Genomic DNA, 18,208 nt, shown 5'->3' with positions numbered 1-18,208 from the left:
TTAATGAACCTGTTGTTCTGAAGACTTTCTTTGCTAACCCGCAGTCTCCTGCGGAACAACGCTTGCACTCCTTAGACATTAAACGATGTTTGAAGTTCTACATCAGCAGAACGGCACAGTTTCGCAAATCTGACCAACTCTACGTAGCATATGGGCGTTTTCACAAGGGACGTCCTGTTACCAAACCTACGATAGCCCGTTGGGTGTCTTCGGCTATTGGTTTCTGCCATCAAAAGGCAGGCAAACCTTTGCAATCTTCGGTGAGGGCCCATTCTACCAGATCAATGGCGTCCTCTACTGCACTGTTTGCCGGTGTCCGGCTGCATCAGATCTGCAGAGCAGCCACGTGGTCCAGCAGGCACACGTTCACGAAACACTACTGTCTGGGTGCCATGAATGAAGGGGATACCGCAGTAGGACAAGCTGTGCTTCGTAATCTTTTTCAATAAGGTGAGCCTCTGTTCTACCCTCCTCCTATTAGTTTCCAAGTACTTGCTGACTGTTTTCTATATATATATATATATGCTCCATACATATGATTTTCAGCCTTTTATTATGCATTGTAACTATGGAAACTTTCTTTGGTACTGACTGCTATCTATTCTATATTCAAGCATGTGAATCTATGAAAGACACCCCAATACTGGAGAAGAACAATTGTTACTTACCTGTAAACAGGTGGTTCTCCAGTATTGGTGTCTTTCATAGATTCACATGCGACCCTCCCTCCTCCCCTCAGAGGCTCTCTTCTCCTCATAGACTCTTTGGTCACTCTTGTGCTACGAAAATCTGAAGTGCTGAGCTCTGAGGAGAAGGTTCTAGAGGGTTGCAGACGCCTGATTGGCTGCAGTTTGGACCAACATAATGACAAGGATAGACTGCATATGGTTTTTTCCTTTCCCATGCATTCCTATGTAGAAATGTGGGTAGGCTTTTTATGCCTTTTTTCTAGTACATATTTCAGGTTTTATGATATATATATATATATATATATATATATATATATATATATATATATATATATATATATATATATATATATATATATATATATATATGCTATTTTATTTACCGTGGGACTCCCACTCCGACGACTGGGAATATTCAAGCATGTGAATCTATGAAAGACACCAATACTGGAGAACCACCTGTTTACAGGTAAGTAACAATTGTTCATGTGTGGTGTATATGTGTGTATGTATATATATATATATATATATATATATATATATATATATATATATATATATATATATATAGCCATTGCTCCGGGCACATGGGCAGTACTATTCAGTGCTTATGACTGGTGAGTCTCTTAAGTGGAGGACTCCTCTTCCATTTGGCTTCTGAGCCTGGGGTATATGCCTTGTGTCTGCGTTTGTGTGAAAACCTACTGTCCTCAATTTTCAGAAGCTATAGGACTGCCTATATGGTTTGTTTTGTAATGCGACTGGCTGCCCGAGGGCTTTCCCGCATTGGTGAGCTCTCTAATATATGCTACGACCATCAGGAACTTAATGGGGGAACAGACAGGTCTTTAGATGTTTCCTAAAAGAAACTTAATTCGGCAGTGATCTGAGGTCGAGAGGAGGCTATTCCACAACCTCTGCAGCAAGTGAGCAAATGATCTACCTCCCCATCTTGCTGCAATTTAGAGGATCTTAGATATCTAGTCTGGGTGTATATGGGTATCAGTTGTCTGAGCTTTAATGGGCCATTTTTGTTTATGGCCCGGTGGGCAATGCAAAGGGATTTAAACTTGATTCTGGCTACGATTGGAAACCAAATAAGCAGTTTTAAGCGATTTATTTTACTGATACGTGGTTTGGGTTCTTAATAAAAGCCTGGCTCCCGCATTTTGCACTACAGGGAGTCTTTTTGTTACATATTTCAAAGAACCCACATAGAGCGAGTTGCTGTAGTCCAGGCGTGAGACTATTAAGGGCCTGAATGACGTTTTTTATTAAATGATCTGGGATCAGTTCAGTAATCTTCCTGATCATTTTAAGTAGCGAGAAGTGAATTCCTGATAATTTTGTCCTGGTAGTCCATTGTGAGCGTATCTTCCAGCCAAATCCCCAGATTTTTTACGACCGGTCAGGTGGCAGGTGGATTGCCCAGGACACTGGGCCATTGAATCAGGGGTTTTTGTATGGCAGGATATCCCAATACCATAAGCTCAGTTTGGTTTTCCGTTTAGCTTCAAGCAACTGTTTGACATCCAGTTTGCCACCTTCTTGAGACAGTGATTGAGCTGGTGGTTTCCTGAATTAGGACCATTTGTCAGAGACCCAACCGACTGGGTGTCGTCAGCATAGGACACCATTGAAATGTCAAACTCCTGCAGTATATTGGCGAGCTATTGCACGTGAATGTTAAATAGTGTGGGGCATTGAGACTGACCCTGTGGGACACCACATGTAATTGGTAGATGGTCTGAAAAACAGTCCTTCTCCATCACTTGATAAGATCTGTTCTCTAGGAAAGAGGTAAGCCAGTCCACAGCTTTGCCCTAGTTCCCACTTCCCTTAGTCTGTCGTTTAAGATGGCGTGCTCCACGGTGTCAAAGGCCGCACTAAGATCTAGCAGGAGAATAGAGACTGTCCCGCCCTGATCTAATAGCGCCTTCAGCTCCTCTGTAACCACCAGTAATGGTGCCTCTGTGCTATGGGACTTACGAAAGCCCATCTGAGTGAGGTGAAGGATGTCATTAGTCTCCAGAAAGCTGGCTAGTGTGTGAGTGACCTGTTTCTCCAAGAGTTTGCCAAGGAACGTCAGAAGAGAGATAGGACGCAGATTATTAAATATTGTTGGGTCGAGATTAGCCTTCCTTTGTAAGGGTCTGATAACAGCGTTCTTCCACGGTTTATGAACCACCGCTGTCTCTAGTGACAGATTAAGCAATTCCGTTAGAGATGCCAAAATGACAGCCAATGCTTTAGCTGGAGTATGTGGGGTACTGGGTCAAGAGGAGAACCAGATTTAATCGATTTGATTAGGTTGAGAACATTCTTTTCCTCCAGCCTAGGGAATGGAGCTAGTTTAGGAAATGAGGATTGTTCTCTAGCCTGAGTTCCTTTATCAAACCAGATTCCCTGCTGCACAGGAATTGATCATATATGTCTGCCACTTTTTTATGGTTATTATTTTATGGTTCCTGTCCATACTTTGACAGTTACACGTACTTAATAAAGGGCATGCACTAAAGAGATGCTACTTATTTTGTAGACTTGCTTGTACAACTTCAACAGTTCCATGAAACTTTTCAAGGGGTGTATTCAAATTGCAGGAGCATATCTCAAAAGATGGGGCTTGGGGAGGGAACACAACCCTACAACTTGCCTTCTTGCTAATGGTTCTTTGAATCAACATAGTTTGACTTTTTACATTCGAGTTTAGTTGTGAAAACAACAGGATTTCGCCAAAGGCATGCCTGGTAAAGGTGGCAATTTGTTGCCTGCAAAACAAATTACATTTGCCAATTTCCAATGACTCTGCTTCCTGCATAATTAGCAAAGCAAAATGAGGTCGCCACTGGTGGAGATTTTTAGGTTTAGTAACTATTCACTGTTATTTTAATTAAGCAGAACTGTTTCTGCCGCCATATCCAGGGGGGGCTGGAGCAGAGGTCCATTGTAATGACAAGTTAAATAACCAGCAAGAACATTGTAGGGAAGTGTTGTCTCTTGGTTCCACTTTAATATGTTTGATTCCCGTTTCCATGGCAAAACCTGTTCTTGCATTGGGAAAATAAAAAATAAAAAGACTGCATCGACTTGATAGCACGCTAGTTTTGGTCATAAAGGAAAGTGATGGAACCTTATTGAGTGTTATTTAATTTGTTGTAGTTTCATTTTTTATTTTATACACACTTGACCTTAGCTTTTGAGTGAATTATAAATGTTTACGTTCCAGTCCTAGCCTCATCAAAGCTTGCACCTTTTTAATTAACCATTGAGGATTAATTGTTTTTCGTATTCATTTTGTTGGTATGGCACTCGAATTAGATGCTTCAGTGTTTTTTATATTTTAATCATTTTAGTTTGAAACTCGCAATTTCTAGTTGCTCATTGTGCTTAAAATATCTTTTTTGGGGGTGTTTACTGCTGTTTAAAAAAACACTGCTTCAGTACCGCACAGAGCTCGCTTTCTGATTCTAACTGCTAATGCTAAAGAAGTTTGACAAATCGGTCTTCGTCCTGATCCAATAGGAACATTGCATCTCGAACTGTCAGGCCTGGTTCTCCTTGTTTGTTTATTTTTCAATTTTTTTGGTGGTGTTCAACTGAATACTTACAATAATGACTCGTTGTGCAATGAATCACTATCTTTTCAGAGCAGTTCACCATAATTATATGAACCGATGGCCTAAACCCCCCGCCATCATCTGACCCTTCATTAAGGCAACCTTATTTAATGGCATTTCATTACAAAAAAGTCACTGCAATATTTATAACTTTGCATTAATGCTAGTTAGTTTCAAATCAATCAGATGATTTTATGTCTTCCCTTAAGATCAGTTTAGTCAGTCTGCAATGTTAGCCCCACGTAAATGGATGAGGATAATCCTCATGATCATCAACAAGAGCAACCTGAGATTGTTTTTTTTTTTTTTTTTTTTTTTTTTCCAGTCTCCTCAGTGAGGTGCAGCTTATGCTCTATAGTAAACTTGGAACTCGATGTATGGGCTGATCCATTGTGTGCGTACAGGTTCTCCATGAGAAAAATAAAGGGTGTGCGAAATGCTAGAACTAACCTCATTCACTCCTTACTCATTCCAATCAAGTGTGTTTTTTGCTAACCCTGATACCACAGACTATGATCAGCGTAAAGCAAATTAGCTATGTTCTATTCTTTGGAGGCATTATTGAGGAGAAAATGTTCATGGAATGGCATGCTAGCATTTATTTTTTTTAATTACGCATTGAACACACCAGAAACTGGCTGATTACATGGCATTTGGTATTTCCTCTTTTCACAGGGGGGGTGTAAAAAACAGAAAAGGACATAACCCTAGCTTAAAGCACCACTACATATTCCTAGGCAGCTTCTGAGTCTTCATCGGAACTCATTCCAGTTATCCAGCAATTGCAGTCCCAGAAAATAAGCTTTATCAGTGCAACGAGTACTCAGTCAGAAGGACGCGATTCATGTTTTTGACATTTAATCCAAGCCAGGAACCTCTGGTGTTTGATCTTAAACGGCTATTGTGCTCTTGTGTTGGGAGCGTCTTTCTTCCTTCTTTTTAGTGGCTCCTGTCCTCGTTTAGCTGCGCCCTGTCAGAAAGCTGTCTGGCTCTGAAACCTGAGCTGGTTGTGTCAGATCAGGTGCTTATCAAGAGCCATTAATCATTTTACTTGGTCTCCTTCCACCTCAGTACCTGGCATGATGCTGAGCAAGGCACGTATGACTAGATCAATGGCATCAAGGTGAATGACAGTAGTTCCAACTCTCTCCATTGCCCTTAATCCTATGATTGATTTTGGTCTGTTCTTCAGACAGCTAAGAAAAGAGTAGCAGCACTTCTGTGATAAACTTTCTGTCAAAAGGTTTAAAGTAATGTGGTACCCTGTTTGGGTCTTATTCAACTAGCATTGCACATTTGGACCCTAAATTCATGCTAATGCATCTATCCTCAAGGAATCTGGCAGCATAGTTTACTTGCTGACCAGGCATCTGAAAAGTTTGGTGGAGTAAGGAAAGTGGTAGTGTCACGCTGCCCGGCACTGAAAACATTAAACACATTGTCCCTTCTGTCTATTTACACCCACTTGCTTTAGGAGCCTTCAAATATTGGTGACCATGGGACATTCTTTAAGTGGTGATTGATTGCTTAAAGCAGAGTATCTGAACTAGCCACGATTCTGGATGAAACATCTAGATCCGTGCATCAACTTAGGAAGGGTCTCTTATGGGGAAATCCTTGGATATGTTATTCACTTACTCTTGGTAGTATCCTGATAAGGTCTCGGACGACAGACCTGTTGAGAGAACATAAGCATGCACTAAGTACTGCTTTTAAAAACGTCAATTCCAAAGGTTGATTAAAGGCAACATTTTGTTCAGCACTGACCCTTTTGTCTTACTGAAAGTTATTTTTAAATGTCTTTTTTTTATTCAAGTCAACAAATTGCACCCTTCAGTATATTTTGGGAAATCCTTCATCAGTTCTTACAAGCGATAGAAGTAATATGTGCCTTGAGATACTTAATAGACGGAGCATGATATAGAATGTTTTTAAGACCACTTTAAATATTACATACCTCAAAACATGGGGGCTCCGGTGTCATAATTAATGTCTTCTGTTCATTTATACCGGCGGCAGTACATGAATTTTTCTTTCGTGATCAGGTTACCTGCTCTCATGACTATATGGTCATGTTCAGAAATTTGCTATGCTGCCTCTTGGAAATCTGCCAACTGGTTTTGCAGATATTACTGTTCATTGTGATGCACAGCAAATGCACAAGTACAGCAAGGAGCCCTTAAAAATCTCTTCCATTAAAGCCTGATATTAATCTCTGACTCACCTTCCAATGCATAGAGGAATCCAGTTTGCTATTCGGTGCTGATAATTATGGATATTATTGAAGATCCCATGTTGCATTAGGAAGAGTCACTTGACTGTAATTTTAGGTAACATTCATATATATCTTAATATTGAGAGCCAACCCATGCAACATCTGTTATATAAGAGATGTAGTTATATCTTTCATGGAGCTCTAAACAGAACACAGCCTATTGGGTTGATGCACAGTATTCTAGATGCTGAAGGGTTGGTATCCTGAAAGCTATAGTCTCAGGCAATGTTTGTGCTTTTAATTGAAATACAAATAGACATCACAGGTTTTTGTTTCAATAAGGTTTTAAAAGAATACAAATGTATTTTAGGATCCCCTTGGACCCACAGAAATAAACCAGCAGTTAAGAATGTGATGATTGTCTCAACAACTGTGACCTCTAATTACAGGTAAGTAACTTTTTCTTAACCTTTCCTACGGTGCCTTACGAGAATTACTTTCACAGGCTCCACATTTGTGCCTGCTTTGTTTGAGTTATTCTAGGGTATCTGCGGTGTACTGTTGCAATGCTTTTTGACTTTTAAACTCAAAATTTTCAAATGGTTGATTTTTTGTGTAGGCTGCCGCACAACTGATCAGGGAATTTCCTCCCAAGAGCATGTTTTCGAAGTCCAGGTGGAAGATTCCAATGATGGAGGGGATGGCGTTGAAGACGAAACGGACATTAAGGCAAAGAAGCTGCGCCTCAATGAGGAGGGCCGATATGTTTGTGAGGTGTGCCACAAAACATTTAAAACGGTAAGAAATAGTTACCCAAATGGTGTAATTTAGATGTTGATCATGATTATATGTGGCTTGATGAAACAAACATAAATTATCAATGAAAAATCAAATCCATTGGTAGCACAATTTGAAGTACCGCTTTAAGTTTAGTAATATAAAAGAAAATGAAACTTGCCAGTTGCGGCATGGAGCGCATTAAATCACTCATGCCCCCTCCCATGCTTTGTACAACCTTTTGCCAAATTCACATAAATTAAATAATGGGTCTACTAAGAGCAAAAGGAGGCAAGAGCATACACTAGGGTGTTCGATGCACTCCTTAAGTGGTGATTTCTTTTCCCCTTTTCTAAACCTTAATTATCTTTTAGCTATGTTTTTTCCAGAGAACGTCTGGATGCCTTTTATGATATGCTACATTAATCTGACATACCCACTCTGCGCTGTGCCTGGACCTTTGTGAAGGTCAGTTTAGACCTGCAGCCACATTCCTTTATATCCTTCTTTTATTTCATAATTTTTTTTAAGTTCACAAATTTCTTTAAAAATGCAACTTAGGTGCCTATTTCTGAAGGCCAAATGGAATCTGCATGCCTTCTAATTTACTGTATGCTGAGTGAATTATTGGCTGTTTCATAAAGAAATGTCACGCATCTGATCATTTCTACACTCCATTTGGGCTTTTGTGATTAGAAACAGCCATAGTGCCTTGGTGATATCCACTTTTGATTTTCTTCTGTGTTTTTTTTTTTAAGAGAACCCTCCTTGGACTGTAGTGAGGGGCAAATATGTTCGCTGTTTGATCTGCCCGAGCTGAAAGAGATGTTAGACCAAACTAGAACCAATTTAGGATAGTTAGATAGATTATTGTACGTAAAGACATTCTTGTACAGAATTGTGAAGTAGCTTATGTAGCCTGATGTTTAAGATTACCCAAGAGTACAGGTGATCCATATAAAAGTAGTCAATTGATCGTGTTAATGAGCACTGGCCACAGCTGCATCCACTGCCGATGCTTTTTATGCCTATCTGACCTCCAAGGTTCATAATATCAGATGAATGAGAAATTCTACTTTTGGAGGGTTGATCGGGACAGGCAAATATTTTTGTACCGTTAATTTGTTAACTCCCCTCCTGTCAATTAAAATGATACCTAAGATTTCTGGCAACCAATACCTTTGTTTTAATTACATATTTAAATGAGTGTCAGTATTGTGTGAAGGGTCTTAAATGATCATTTCGGGTTGGGTGTAACATCTAATAAGGTTTTTGACATAAGGGCATTCTCCTAAGCGCAAGTTTAAAACTTTTAATTCTTGGATATTCACTTCTCCAGATTCCTTATTTGAACCCCCTCCATGGTACTATGCTGATTCTTGGAAATGTTAGAAATATCGTGTTATATCAAATGTATTGTAAATAAAACAAAAAGGAAACAAAAACAAGCACAACAAATCACTTACTCATAGGCAATAATTAGTACTCTTGCAGCTTAAAACAGTTTCTGAATTAGCTTGGATCCTTAATACAGTGTAAAAGAATGTGTACTATATGTAGCACCAGCTACAGCTTTTAATACTTTGCATTCCCCAGGTACACCTTACTTCTGTAGTACACAAATCATCTTACGCAAACTTTGCTATTTACCTACTATTGGAGTTATTGGGGCTGTGATACCTGATAAACAGTTGTTAGATGCAGACGAAATTCACTTTACATAATATCTTTGGCTACTCAGTGTCTTGGTATTTTCATTTGCTCCATGTCATGTTTACATTACTTATGTAGCATTGTGCAAATTTAATTCTAATCACATTTATTTATCGTTCCATACATAATCAATGAATACCTCAAGAAAGTGCATCATTACAGTACATCTAACTGAACGCCATATTCAGGACCATTGTTAAATTAAATGCATCAACACTTGCACAGTGCATCATATCAAGTTGTTCTCTCTCCTGATTTCATTAGTAATAAAGTATCTTAGCTCAGCAGTGTCTTAATATCAGTTAGTTTGCCTATAATGTTTATGTACTTTTAATTTCTATACACTCTTAATTAAAAATATATATGCACATGCCTCAAAAGAAAATGTGTTAATCAGTACATCAGAATATCGTATTTTGGATTTCAGCTCCATTCTGATCAAAGGACTGTTCCCTGTGTGATTTATTCCACAAGCCTCATAAATAAATATATATGTTATGGCGTCAGTCAACTGTATAGAACCAATATTTATCTCCAGTCTTAGAATTTCACTCTGTCTTACCATTTAATGAAAAAATCAAGTTACTGGCTTGGTACTGTTCCTGCTTTCAATACCCAGTGCCATTGTCTGATTCCAAAAATCTGCTCTTTTGTAGGCGGGCATTTAAGATGGCCACTGCCTCATATTTGTGGCCTCTCTAGTCTGTATGGTCTAAATCAACATAGGAAGTTATTGTGAACTATTTGGTATTTGAAGAATCAGAGCAACTAGTGTGCCAACAAGCACATTGATTTTGTATAATAGGATGAACTTCGAAATAGGAGGCTGTGCGCCTAAATTTAAGGGATGGTTGGGTGATATGATCCTTTGACAAGACCAACTTTGCACATATGCTGACTTATTACCTTGCTCTTCACGACCCCGAGATATGTGGGGCCCACTGCAGTCCTATTTGCTGGAACAGCCTCTCTGTTGATTCCTAGGCCGTGGCGGGTGCTCCAGAGATAACCTCGCCACTCTTGTGATTCCTGGGGTGGGGGACACAGCACTGTATGGCTACATATACCATCATACACTGCGCAATGTGCCCTGCTTCCTCTATTGTCACCACACGCCCAATATGTGTTATGCTGCTCTATTGTTGTCTGCATTTCATGTGTCGTAAATCTTCAAATGTATTAATCCTTGCACGATGCTAATGTAATTTGCTGTACCTTATAATTGCGTCACTTGTACTCTGCTGACGGTTGTTTAATAAAGGAATTTAAAACTCAAAAAAAAGAAATAGGAAATTAATTAATAGGTGGGTTCTTAAGTGGCAGCACGAGAGATTGCTCTAACAGCTGTTAATGTACAACTTTGTATGCAGGTATAATGCACAAATGAGTCTTATGTAGCTCTCCACCTTTCCCGATTGTTTGCATGGCGTCACCAGTTACTTTTTGGGTCTCTCCTACCAGACAGCACAAGCTGTCTCTTTCTCTGTTTCAGAAAAGACCTGTTGTCCGCTTTCAGTTAGTTTAGAGCCCTCCCATTGGTTACCATTGGTTGGCTTTGTCGTTCTTGTTTGCTTAATTTTTATTCATCTGCTTGTGTGGGCTTTCCTTCCTCTTATGTTTTGTCTCGCTCCTGGAGCAGGGCCTCATTATTTGGGCTTCTACTGCTTACTTTTCAAGCACAACTTTTTTTTCCGTTTTGGTTAAGCACTCCATGGGAGTGCATGTGTGTTCCAGCTATCTCCCTCGTATACTTTAACCTCTCCAATGTTACTCTCATCCATGTGCTTCTACCTCACCCCTTATGTGCTGTGTTAGCCCCGGTGTGCTTCTCCACCTCCTGCTCCATGTTCCTCACTTCCTTCTCTCCTTGTTACTCTCTCACCTGTGTTGTTTCCGCTCCTTCCCATTCTGTGTGGTCACACATTGTTTAGGTCTCGTCTGCAACAGCTCAAGCACTCTTGCCTGCTAGAGATTTTGTGTTCTACAATGTAGGAAGTTGGCTCTCTATACAATGACCAAAACGCAAGTAGTCCAGTCAACCCCCAAAGGAATTACAGAGTAACAAATGACGCCCCAAATGCTCGCTTTTGTGGTAGTATGGGCGAGCAGTATAGGCTTATCAGTGGGCAGTGCTAAGCATGTGTTGTGTTCACAGAGGCAATAAGTGAGACACACACTGGAATAACTACGAGACCAATTTAGAAAACAAATTGTGTTTTTATATTCATTTTGATAAGAACCTTATCAGGTGAGTACTTTTTTTAAAATATGTATTTTCACAGGTAAGTAAGCAGTTCACTTAAAATGAGTCTTTACACAGCAGTGCTTCCCTATGAGACTTGACATGTTGCATACTGTTATTTACAGGGGGTTTCTGGGGGTCTCCATCTGGACTTAGGGTTGTAGAGGTTCAATGTCAAAGTACCACCAGCAGTTACTCATTGCCTACTCTGGGGCATCCGGGTACGGAGGTGTTGGTCGGGTTTGTAGCTGTGATTGCTATGCCGGTGGAAAGAAGAGTGGGCCACCTAGAAACCGGCTGCATGCAGAGGGGGACAAGTCCGGGAGCTCACAACCAGGGGGGCGGGGGCTCGTTTCACAAGGGTCCTGGAAACAAGAGGGCACAGCCGGTCTGTAGGGTCCCGTGCTGGGGTTCTCTGGTGCAGAGTGGAAAGGTCGGCGGAGCTCTGTGCTTCCTTGGGTTTGCGGTTGTCTGTCTCACTGGTTGAGGGTGCAAAATCAGGACAGGTGGGCCACCGCGTAGGTGAGTCTCTGCAGTGATGACGTCCCTCAATCACTGCTCGTCCTATGCAGTTTCAGTCCGGATTGGACTCATGGGCTCCGTTTGCTGCACAGGTCTGGTACCCCTGATATTGTTCCTGTGCGGCTTCGGTTGGTCCAGGTGTTTTCTCACTTGCTGAGGGGACAGATTTGAACTTTAGGAGCACAGGTTCCTGGTGTTGAGAAGCTGTTGCGTCAGGCTGGCCGGAGAGCACCAACTCGGTAAACTGGACTTTGCGTTTTCGGTGCCTGCAGGGAAGAACCTCCTCTACTTCAAAGGAGTTTGTGGGAAATCTGCAAAGGGCTGACAGTCTTCTGGGGTTCTTAGAAGCTGGGCAGCTGCAGGATGAGTTGCTGGTCATGATTGTCTAGACTGTGCAGTTGGCACCAAAAATCCTCAGCAAGTTTTCACTTTTCACCTTGCTCTTTTTTGTCCTCTTCTTCTCGAACAGTTGAAACGAAGTCCTTGTGTCAGCGATGCCACCTAAATACTCAATTTACGGACGTTAAGGGGAGTGACAGGTGGTAGCCAATGGGCTACATACCTTCAGGATGTCTACACCCTCTATAGGACCACTTCCTGTGGGAAGTGGGCAAAACACAGACCTCCTAATTCAGCCAAAAGTAAGATGGAGGAATTTTAAAATGTGTGTCACATCAGGTAGCCCACCTAAGGGGTGGGACTAGCCCGGGAGGGGAACACTCCTTCTGACTAGCTAATTTTCCCACATGTCCTGGTGCCAAATGGGTCTGGGGTAGGGTTTGGCATTTCCCTGTCTAGTAAACTTTTGGGTCTCATATCAAAGGCGGCAGAGCCCTTTGAAGCCTCCTGCATTGAGATGCTGATCTCTTAGCGATCCTGCTTGGAGTAGGTGACAGCACCTCCAACCGGAGCAGGCGTTGTTTCTGCCCTCCTAGAATGTGAGCTCTCACCTGTAGGGGGTCAGAAATGTATCCATGCTGCAAGCTGGTCTACACAAGTCAGCCAGCACACTAATAGTCAGTAGGTTATCAGGGGCACCTCTAAGGTGCCCTCTGGGTGCATATATTAATAAACCTATCACTGGAATCAGTGTGAGATTTAATACAAGATGTCTGATATCAAAGATCTCTATTTTCAGTGAAGCCATCATGCAGCTGGGGAACTCAACACCAGTTTCCAGCATGTTCTCCAAATGGCTTGCTTGTTTACTTGTAAATTCGAAGATTCAATTTGGACATCACATGGGCATATCTACCTGTGCAGATACGTCCACACATGTAGTATAGTGCACCCTGCCTTAGGACTGTAAGGCCTGCTGTAACGGCGACTTACCTGTACTGCTGGCCTGGCACACAGGGGGTGTTCCATGTTGTCTTCACTTTTCTCTGCACCATAGCACGCAACCTGCAATGGCAGGTTGCATGTTGGTGCTGAGGGGTCCCTTATGGTGGCACAATACATGCTGCTGCCCCCAAGGGCTCGCTTTAGCCTCCTTGCCCTAGGTACCAGGGGTGCCATGTACTAGGGACTTACAGGGGGATGCAATTGTACAGTTTTAGCAAATTATCTGGCCCTTGTGACTTGGTTAGTAGTAACCTAGTGCACTTCTGTCAACATTGTATCAGATACCAGGCAAAAAAGTACACTTTTGTACATACTAGGGGCCTGGAGCCCACCAACTGCTTACCATTGTTTGCTTCATTGCCAGTCTTATTTCTTGCCTCACAATTGGCCAGCACTTGGTGGCTCCACTTACTTTATCTTTTGTGTGGAGCATGGACCAAGTACTGATTGCTCTATCTTGATTAGGGTCTTTTCACTGCTGTCACTGTTATTGCGGTACTATTTCTGTAGTAGGGGATCTCTGTGTATAGTCATAATCTAGTGAATAGTCCCGCCCATGTGCGAGGACCCCGGCAATCAAAAATAATCTCTTAAGCTGTCAAAAAATTGCAGAACTGCAAAGACACGTAAGAGAAAATTTAAAGACAAATAATGCAGCCTATATCCACAGGCTACACTGTCCAGTACTTCAACTAGAAATTCCACCAAAAAAATCCACAAACCGCAAAGCCTGTCCAGATTTCCCTTGCTTTTACTACAAAACCCCTCAGAAATGATAGAGAGGAAGGCCTGGACAGACAAGCCCCATAGGCTGCCATTATGTGGTTTAAATAGGATACTGTGCCTTTAAGAGAACCTTCCAGAACTTTCTCCCAGTATCCCAGAATGCATAGCAGGTCCAACTTACTTTCAGTTCTTTTTTCCGGCTCCTGCTTACAGGACCCTGTGCATTGAGCTCTCCCTTGTTCAAGGGTTTATTGGAGTTTGTTTGTTCACTTTTTGAATAAAAGTGTTCTTATTTGATTCTTGGTGCTTCCTTTTCACTTCTGTGTGTTTGTTCAGGCTTTTAGGGATCTAAAATGCCTGCTTTGTTCGACAAGTGCCCAGCATGTGGAAGGAAGAAGGCCAAGTCTGATCCACACGACGTCTGCATTCTTTGCCTCCTTGAAGAGCATGTCCCTGAGGATTGTGCCATCTGCCAGACCTTCTCTACTAGGACCCAGAGAGACAGGCTGAAGATTAGGCTCCAAGGCCTAGAGGAGAGATGACTGCAGGCTGCAGGTGGGTCTGGGCAGGCTGGGAAGGCTCCCTCTGCCCCTGCTGAGGCCTCTGGGGGGCTCCCCAGAGGCAGGAAGACCAGCAAAAGGTCCCGGTCTCCGTCGACGTCGATTGCATCGACGACGTCGAGAGGGATGACGACGTTGTGTTCCCCTTCTCCCCGGGGCTCCGGGTCGAGAAAGCGTGAAAGATCGACGTTGAGAGGCCTGGGTAGGCCGCCGTCCAGATCTCCGCCGACGGCGTCTACGTCGGAGTCGAAGCATCGCCGTCGACGAAGGAAGCACCGGCGCTCGCCGTCGAAGCGACACCGCCGGTCGCCGTCGACCAGATCGCCGTCGAGGGGATCCTCGACGTCGAGGAGGAAACGGTCGGCGGGGAAGAAGAGTCGACGCTCGACGTCGAGGTCTGACCGTTCGTCGTCGAGGGGACGACGTTCGGCGTCGAGGAGGAAGCACTCGTCGTCGAGGAGAGGGCGTTCGACGCCAGAGTCGAGGGATCGACGTTCTGCGACTGAAAAACGGCGCTCGACGTCGAGCAGGAAAAGATCAGCGTCCTTGAGGGGCTCAGCCTCCCCTAAGCGGCGCAGGAGAGATTCTGGCGCAGAAAGTCACGCTGGATACGGTGAAGGACGTCGGAGACGTCGCTCACGCTCTGGAGGGTCTGGATCACAGGTCCCTTCCCCGAAGAAGTCACCGGGCTCGGTGTACTCGGTGGTATATACGCCGCCACGGCCTGCTACTCCTCCACCTTTACCGAAGGAGGATCCTCCGGTTAATCCGCCTCTATCTCCGCTGCCTTCACTTCCTCCTCATGGTCCGGCTCCTTTGCCTGAGAGACCTCCGGTAAGGCCGCCGAGGTCGGTGTCATTGCCTCTGATTCCGACGCCTCCCAAGGGGACTCCAACTCCGAAACCCCGGGATAGGCCACGGAAGACGCCTCCACGGAAGCCGGTGGAGCGCCCACGTGCTGGGAGGTCGCGCTCCCGTTCCGGAAGGAGGGAATGTTCGCGCCATAGGTCCTCCACACGCTCCAGACGGCGCCACAGGAGGTGTAGATCTCGTTCTCGGACCAGGTCGTCGGGGACCAGGGATTACTCCCAGACCTTGTCAGATTCCCCGGATACGAGGGTTTTGCCGATTGACGATCTGGTGTCCTTCCAGGACGTGCTGTTACGTGGGGCAGCGAAATTGGGCATTACCTTGACGGTGCACACTCCCAAGACTTCAGTCATCTTCGAGACGCTACACCAGAAGCACTTGTCTCGACCGCTGTTGCCGCTGGTGCCGGGTCTGGAAGAACCGGCCACGGATCTTTTCCTCACCCCGGCGGTGACTAGGGCAGCACCCTCTAGACTACAGAAGAAGTACCGGGCTCCGGACTCGGACCCGGCATTTCTGAGGATGGAACCCACTCCGGATTCAGTGATTGTGACGGCGGCGCGCAAACAACACGCCACCACGCCTTCCTCAACGGTTCCACCGGATAAGGAATCTAGGTGGTTTGATTCATCTGGGAGGAAAGTTTGTGGGACTTCGGCGACCTCAATGAAGGCTGCTAGTGCCACCGCCTTGTTGGGTCGGTATGACAGAGCCCTTTGGGAATCCCTTCAACAATTTGTGGAACTTCTACTGCGGGACCAGCGGGAAGATTTTCAGGAGGTGCTGAATGAAGGGATGTTGGTGGCAAACCAAGTCATCAGCGCTGCAGCTGACTCTTCACTGCTGGCGGCACATGGTTTCTGTCACGGAATCAACCAACGGAGACATGCATGGCCGCGTCTCACGTCTCTGAAACCGGACGCTCAACAAAGGGTCGCCAACCTTCCATTCTCTGGCGAGACCCTCTTTGGAAAGCACGCTGACGATGAAATGGCCCGCATGAAGGCGGAGGCCGAAACTCTCACAGCGGTGGGTTTGGAAAAACCCAAGGAGACGAAGAAGACGTACCGTCCGTTCCAACGGCGGTTCGTTGGGCAGGGGACGTGGCCAGTCCTCTGGGCAACAGCAGCAACAACAACAACAGCAGCAGTTCAGAAGACCGTTCCAAAAGCGCCAGAGGGGCAGAGGCGGCCATCAGTCGACACCAGTGACCAAAGGCCAGGCCGGGTCTAGGCCCTGAGCACTTACTTCCCCTGCGACTGTTACCCGCTCCGATGGGGGGGAAGCATTCAATCTTTTCTGGCAGAGTGGAGAAAAATTACTCAGGACAAGTGAGTGCTGAATATTGTTTGCAATGGATACAGTCTTCGGTTCACCAGCCCGCCTCCATCGATTCCTCCGGTAGGCTCTCCGTATCAACTGCGAGAACTCCAGGCGGAGGCCGATATCCTGTTAAAGAAAAGGGCGATAGAAGACGTACCTCTGTCTCAAAGGGGAAGAGGTCTGTACTCCCGGTTCTTCCTGGTTCGCAAAAAGGACAAGAACGAGTTCAGGCCCATTCTGGATTTGCGACAGGCAAACAAATGGATTCGCAGAGAAAAATTTTGCATGCTGTCGTTGCATCAGATTTATCCTCTGCTGCAACGGGGAGACTGGCTGTGTGCCATAGACCTCCAGGATGCGTACTTCCATGTGCCCATTGCACACAAACACAGGAAGTTCCTGCGGTTCCGAGTCGGCACCAATCATTATCAATACGCAGTACTGCCATTCGGACTGAAGTCTGCGCCGAGGACGTTCTCGAAGTGCATGGCTGTGGTAGCGGCACACCTGAGGAAGAACAAGGTGTTTGTCTACCCTTACCTGGACGACTGGTTGATCAAGGCCTCCTCCTTCGCGGAAGCGCAAGCTCACTTCCAGAAGACTTGCGTTCTTTTGAACAAATTGGGGTTGCACATCAACATGTCCAAGTCTGTCCCGACTCAGGTCCAGTGCATTCAGTACTTGGGAGCCTCCATCGATATGCTGTCAGCAAGCGTGTCTCCTTCGGAGGAGCGACGATTATCACTCCTTCGGAAGGCTCAGGCTCTTATGACCACTCCATCCACGACAGTGAGGACGGTGTCTTCTCTACTGGGATCGATGGCCTCCTGTATCTTCCTGACGCCACATGCACGGCTGCACATGAGACCGCTGCAGGAGTGCTTGGAGGATCAGTGGGATCAGAAGAAAGGATCTTGGGACGACAAGATACAACTGTCTCAGCATGCTATTCAGTCTCTGAAGTGGTGGTGTTCAGCGGAGAATTTCCTCAGAGGGGTTCCCTTCCACAAGGACATTCCCACTCAGACTATCGTGATGGATGCTTCTCTCCAGGGATGGGGAGCGCACTCCGGAGACCTACAGATTCAGGGGTCGTGGTCCCCGACGGAGTCTACGTACCACATCAATTTCCTGGAACTCAGAGCTGTTCACTTGGCACTGAAGGCCTTTCATCCGTCCTTCCAGACAGACTCTCTGCTTGTACAGACGGACAATACGACCACGATGTATTACCTCAACAAGCAGGGGGGTTCGAGATCTCGCACTCTGTCGCAGGAGGCGCAGGCTATCTGGCACTGGCTTCTGGCTCGAGGACTGACGATAACGGCTGCACATCTGCAAGGTGTGCAGAATGTTCAGGCGGACGCACTGAGCAGACTGATTCAGGAAAACCACGAATGGGTCATAAATGACGAAGTACTAGGAGAAGTCTTCGCAAGGTGGGGGACTCCAGACGTAGATCTGTTCGCCACCGCCGAAAACAGCAAATGCCGAGACTTCGCCTCCAGGTACTACCAGCCGGGGACGCTGGGGAATGCGTTATGGATCAACTGGTCGAACAGCTTTCTGTACGCTTTTCCGCCCATTCCCCTGATTCCGACAGTTCTCAT

The 18,208-nt window shown here is 44.9% G+C and overlaps 1 protein-coding gene across 1 annotated transcript in view; it reads left to right on the top strand.

Moving 5' to 3' along the window:
• E4F1 (E4F transcription factor 1) overlaps positions 1–18,208 on the top strand; it is a 213,464-nt gene that overhangs the window by 77,612 nt on the left and 117,644 nt on the right. The window contains exon 4 of the mRNA XM_078664834.1: positions 7,141–7,319. Within this exon, the coding sequence (XP_078520960.1) occupies positions 7,141–7,319 (179 nt within the window). The remainder of the gene's footprint in view (positions 1–7,140; positions 7,320–18,208) is intronic.

This window comes from Lissotriton helveticus, chromosome 10 (genome assembly GCF_964261635.1).
Source record: "Lissotriton helveticus chromosome 10, aLisHel1.1, whole genome shotgun sequence".
NCBI classification, from domain to species: Eukaryota; Metazoa; Chordata; class Amphibia; order Caudata; family Salamandridae; genus Lissotriton; species Lissotriton helveticus.
This window is presented reverse-complemented; position numbering and strand designations above follow the sequence as displayed.